This window comes from Kryptolebias marmoratus, unplaced genomic scaffold (genome assembly GCF_001649575.2).
Source record: "Kryptolebias marmoratus isolate JLee-2015 unplaced genomic scaffold, ASM164957v2 Scaffold74, whole genome shotgun sequence".
Classification (NCBI taxonomy): Eukaryota; Metazoa; Chordata; class Actinopteri; order Cyprinodontiformes; family Rivulidae; genus Kryptolebias; species Kryptolebias marmoratus.
The window spans coordinates 11,046-16,201 of NW_023665808.1; the positions used below are offsets into that span (position 1 = coordinate 11,046).

General features: G+C 44.0%; 1 protein-coding gene across 2 annotated transcripts in view; it reads right to left on the reverse strand.

The window, feature by feature from the left end:
* gon4l (gon-4-like (C. elegans)) overlaps window positions 1-5,156 on the reverse strand; it is a 22,636-nt gene that overhangs the window by 4,906 nt on the left and 12,574 nt on the right. For both annotated transcript variants that reach the window (XM_017442214.3, XM_037974477.1), the window contains 5 exons: window positions 3,959-4,109; window positions 3,729-3,845; window positions 2,281-3,354; window positions 1,950-2,184; window positions 1,645-1,802 (listed from right to left, as the gene is read on the reverse strand). In XM_017442214.3, the coding sequence (XP_017297703.1) occupies window positions 1,645-1,802; window positions 1,950-2,184; window positions 2,281-3,354; window positions 3,729-3,845; window positions 3,959-4,109 (1,735 nt within the window). The remainder of the gene's footprint in view (window positions 1-1,644; window positions 1,803-1,949; window positions 2,185-2,280; window positions 3,355-3,728; window positions 3,846-3,958; window positions 4,110-5,156) is intronic.

Sequence of the window (5,156 nt, forward strand, 5' to 3'; positions counted from 1 at the left end):
CATTTGAAATATATGAGTTTGTATGTAATGTATGAATATAATATACAAGTTTCACTTTTTAAATGGAATTACTGAAATCAATCTACTTTTTCATGATATTCTAATTTTATGACCAGCACCTGTATACTCTGCGAGAAGTGAAGATATCTGCTCTTGCTGCTGCAGGTGCGAGACATTCTTTTCTGCACGAACATTTTATACTTGACAAAATACTGCAGCTCAGAACTCCTAGGTATCCCCTCACTCCTCACACAGTGCCGGAACAGATTTTTTTCCTGTCGGGGTCTCTACTCTTTTGTTCCTGTAAATTTGTCACAAAGAGACTGCTACCATTTCCGACAGACTGTTTCCTCCATGCACAGTAATTGTGGGATCTCCTTTGAGTTTTTCGCCATTTGACTATCTTCATAAAATTTGCTGGAACAGTTGTAAAGATGGTTGTATTTTCCAACAGTCTTAGCCAGCTTATCCTCAGCAAAGCAGTTGAAGCAAAATTAGAGCATTGCCGTTCACCTGCATAAACACACCCACTACAAAGATCTGACCAATCACACAATAGCTGACACATAGCCCTGGGAGAAAAAAGTTCTGCCCAGACCTTGTGTCGAGAATGTGCTCGGAGTTCATGTGGAAACAAAATGACATCACTTTCGGAGTGTAAATCCAGCTTTACACACTCAGGTGTGAAATTAGGAAACATTTTGTCCGTGGTGACACGACTAAAGTCCCTTGAGTTGGTGAGTGTGCAATTAGATGTAAAGTCTGAAGTTTAGATACAACCGTGCGGATGACGTTGCATGCAGAGTGGAGTTGTCAGAGGGTGGGATATAGACTACCACCATTATAGCATGAGTGATCTCCCTTTGTAAGCAATACGGCTGAAGTCCAACAGCTAATAGTTCAATGTCCAGGTCACAGATCTGCTCTTTAACCATGATGTGAGCAGGATTACACCATTGGCTGTTAACAAGAACGACAAGCCATCTTTTTGTATGCTTACTGCTATTGCTGCTGCACCTGTTGGCTTGTACTTCAACGGAGTCACGTTGCTCTGGGATTCTCTGATTCACCCATGTCTCAGTTCAGCACATCTTACTGCATTCCTAATATTCCACATGGCTCCTGGCTAAAGCTGTTAGCTCCTCCATTTTGTATACCATAATTCTCTTTATGCATCCTCTATAACCTTTTCTCTCTTTGAAAGGAAATATACTGGTCGGATCACAGCATCAGCTGATCTCTGGTGTAAACATCTGCTCAGCAGCTTCAGCTGAAAGGGTTAAATTTTACCACTAAAAGAATAAAGCTTTCTCAACCAACCTATAAAGAAGGTTTCAACTCAATGAGTAAAAGGTCTTTCACAAAGGCAAAAATAATTAAACTTGAATGAAAAAAGTTGACCGCGACAGGCTACACGCAGCGTGGCACATGCACAGTCAGTGTGTTTTATTTTATTTACTCCATTGAGTTCTGTTTTTTCTGCTGTAACGTTTTCATTACACTGAGATAAAAATAGAATAAATGATATATTGACGCTCCACTAAACTTAGCATAATGCTGAAGCTACTAATGCTATATTTCTTCTTGCACCAAATAACAAACAGCATCTTGGTTTCACTCTGTTCAGGTAACTGAATGTCTCACCCTGTTCAGGTAACTCTGAGCGAACGCAGTGTCTTTAGTCTCTCTGAGGGGATCATTTTCCAGAATGTTCTCATCGTAGAGCAGGGACATTTTGGCTGCGTCTTTACTGAAACGCTCCTGACGTGTCCTCGTCAGACCACGAAGAGGACGGCTGCGACCTGCACAGATGAGATAGGGACAGGAGACAACAGGAAAAGGGGACAGCGGAAACAGGGGAAAGTAGGGACAGCAAGGACACGAGACAAACATTTAGTATTAGCAATGCTCTAAAGCAAAATCGAAAATCTGTCACATGCATGGCTAACCTCGCCCTCGACCTGGACACCGTCGTCCTCCTCTGGGAGTCCCCTCTCCATGTGGTGTCTCCTCATCCAAGCCTGTCTTGAAGCTCCGCACCTCTCCTGCATCTTCACCCTTCACCCCATCCTCCTCCTCCTCCTCTTCATCTTCCTGTGAGGTCGGAGACTGATCGTCCTCAGAATCTCCGTCTGCACAGAGACGTCGCTCCGCTGCCAGCCACGTCAGCTGCTTCATGGTTTCCTGCGGGAAGCGTGCAGGGAAAGACACACAAGGGCTGTGGTCACGACACCATACGTCTGGATGACATCATTACCCACCTGACCACTTCCTGTTTACCTGTAACTCTGGAACAGACAGCACTGACTCCTCAGATGCTGATGACATCACTTCCTCCTCATCTTCATCCTGTGTGAGGTCATCAAAATCCTCCTCCTCCTCCTCTTCTTCATCATCCTCCTCGTCCTCACCCTGATGGTCCCTGTCTCCATCTCCTTTTCTCTCTCCTCCTCCCGCCTCCCTCTCTCGGTCCTCCTCCTCACTACCCTGCTCCCCCTCTCCCTCCCCGTATGTTTTATCCACTTGCTGGTCTTCCTTTTCCTCAGTCTTTTCCTGGTCCTCGTGTCCTTCAGGGTTTCCATCTTCTTTTCCTCCATTTAGGCTGACAGTCATCACAGTCCACTCCTGCTCCTCCCCCTGATGTTCCTCCTCTTTGTCTCCTGTGCAGGATGACAGTGGACTCAGAGTTGATGCAGAACTTTCCTCTTCTTCCCCCTCTCTCACCTCCATCTTCACCTCGTTCTCAGACAGGAAGTGGGGCTTTAAGACACTCTGCTCCTGCCACTCCACTTTGATTGGTTTTTGGAGGTCAGGTTCCATTGCATGTTGGGAGGTAGTGATGGAACAAGAAGCTGGTGGCATCCACACCATCTGAAAAAGGAAACAGCCTGGCTCCTGTGCAGCAGCTGAGCAAGACATTGCAGGAGTTGTAGAGTTTGGTTTGGACAGGGACGTGAGGGGTAAGAGTAGAGGAGCAGAGTTTTGTTGGCCAATAGGAAGGCCAGACTGGATGACATCCGCACACATGGGATGGGCGGGGCCTGACTGTATAGAAACCAAAGGAGTGGTCCCATAGACCGGAGACTGAACCAATGGTAGGGCTCCTGACACAGCTGGGGGGTCAGAGATCAATGCACCACTTGGCTGTGTGTCCACCTGTTGGTTCACTGGGGCTTTGGCAAGAGGAAGCAGAGATGCATTGTGGGCCAAAGTGAAAAGGCGCCTGTGAGCAGAACGAGGTGGGCGGGACTTACTAATATAGTAAGGGTGGAGCCGGAGGGTGCAGCCAGGGGGGAGGGAGGGGGGATAATGAGTAGCATCCAGTCGAGTTTTCTGAATGATCAGCTGACTGTTCTGCAGGTTAAAAAAATTAAATAAAATCACAGCTAACCTATTAATGAACTACGATCCATCAGTTTTAGATCAGTTTGACTGTGGGGTCAGGTAACTGAGGAGTTAGTTTACAGGTGTCTGACAGGTTGGTTAACGTGACTTACACATTAATTGTCAGGAGAATTACAAGTGAGTTGACAGGTGATTGAAGGATTAGTTAATGCAGGACTTCTAGTTTAGTTGACAGGTTACTAGTTAACTGATAAATAAGTCGACAGGTTACTGACAGGTTGGGTAACACATGACATCTAGTTTAGTTGACAGGTGACTTATGGGTTAGTTGACAGCGTGTATAGATTAATAGAACACTGGTGAGAATCTAGACAGTCTTTGACCTTGAGCCAGTTGGGCAAGTTGGAGTTATTTCTGTCCACCGGGGGGCGCTGGTCTTCTGGCTGAACCCTGCTGGCAGCTATAGGCAGTGTAGGGATGACTCCAAGGGTCATGAACATCTGAAAACATTCAGAAGGATTTACTTTCACCTGCTACCCATCGCATTGTCAAATATAGAAATGTATGATGTCACTCATATTTGTGTGACATCATACATGTGAGATTATATTACCTTAATGACGTTGTCGCGTGGGGCTCTTGGACCACTCATCTCCCGGATATGTTTCCTCATGTTCCATCGACTTTTACAGAGGAGGTAGGAGCTAATAAGCTGATCCGATTGGACCGCCCCATCAAAATGCTTCAGACCCAGAACAATCAGCCTGTACCAAGGCATCATGGGAGAAAGAATATCAGTGTACAATTTCTGTTGTGTTCTCAGTCATGTCCTGCTGTATCTGCAGCTACTGCCCCACAGTGACCTGTTCAGCGTTTTACCAGCTGATCTCATCTCAAGTACAGGATCGGGCTTCAAATCAAAGCATTTTCAGACTGATTGGCATCAGGGTAATCTCAGCTCTAATCTTTGTCATTTTCTATCAGTCATGACTTCAAATGTAATTAGCACAAAGCAAATTATCAAAGTGAGCACTTAAAGCAGTCTTACTAATTTTTCTGTGTCAGAAAACCTACAAATTTTGGTCACACAAACATGAATAAATCACAATCAGTCCTTTAAAAAAAAAAAACACTTTCTGATGCACTGAGAGCCTATGGAGGCAGGCAGTTCTAAAACAGAATTACCATTACCATAATTGGAGTGATGACATATCATCAAGAATGACTAGAATGCAATGGGCATAAGGATTTATCTAATTATGACAGAAATAGGATTGTTTGCCCGCAAAAAAATTATTATTATTATTATTGCTGCTTATTGCAGCAACACAGAGCCTAAAGGCTCCTTCTTCCCCACTGAAAAAGGCTGCTGAAGCCACACTGTGAAGCTTCCCTCGGACACAGGACTGGCTCAAGCAGAGTGGACAGCCATCAAACACATGGGCAAAATAAACAAAAACAAATAAAAGCCCTCACAGCTAGGGCTGCAACTAACGATAATTTCAATAATCGATTAATCGGGCGATTATTTTCTCGATTAATCGGTCGTCTTGGAATTCATTCATTCATTCAGTCATTCATTTTGGCCCACATAAAAAAGTTATCTGTATGTAAAGGAGTAGGTTGATGTAAAACTTTTACGACTTTCTTATTTTTAAATAAATCAATATAAATTCAATTCAACATTCTCACTTTATATACTTAGCTCTCAAGCAGAAAATAACAATAGTTTATTTACCACCCGTGTTTCACATCTCTAAAAAACTTACAACTAAATCAATTAAACACACACACTACAAGTACCATTAAAC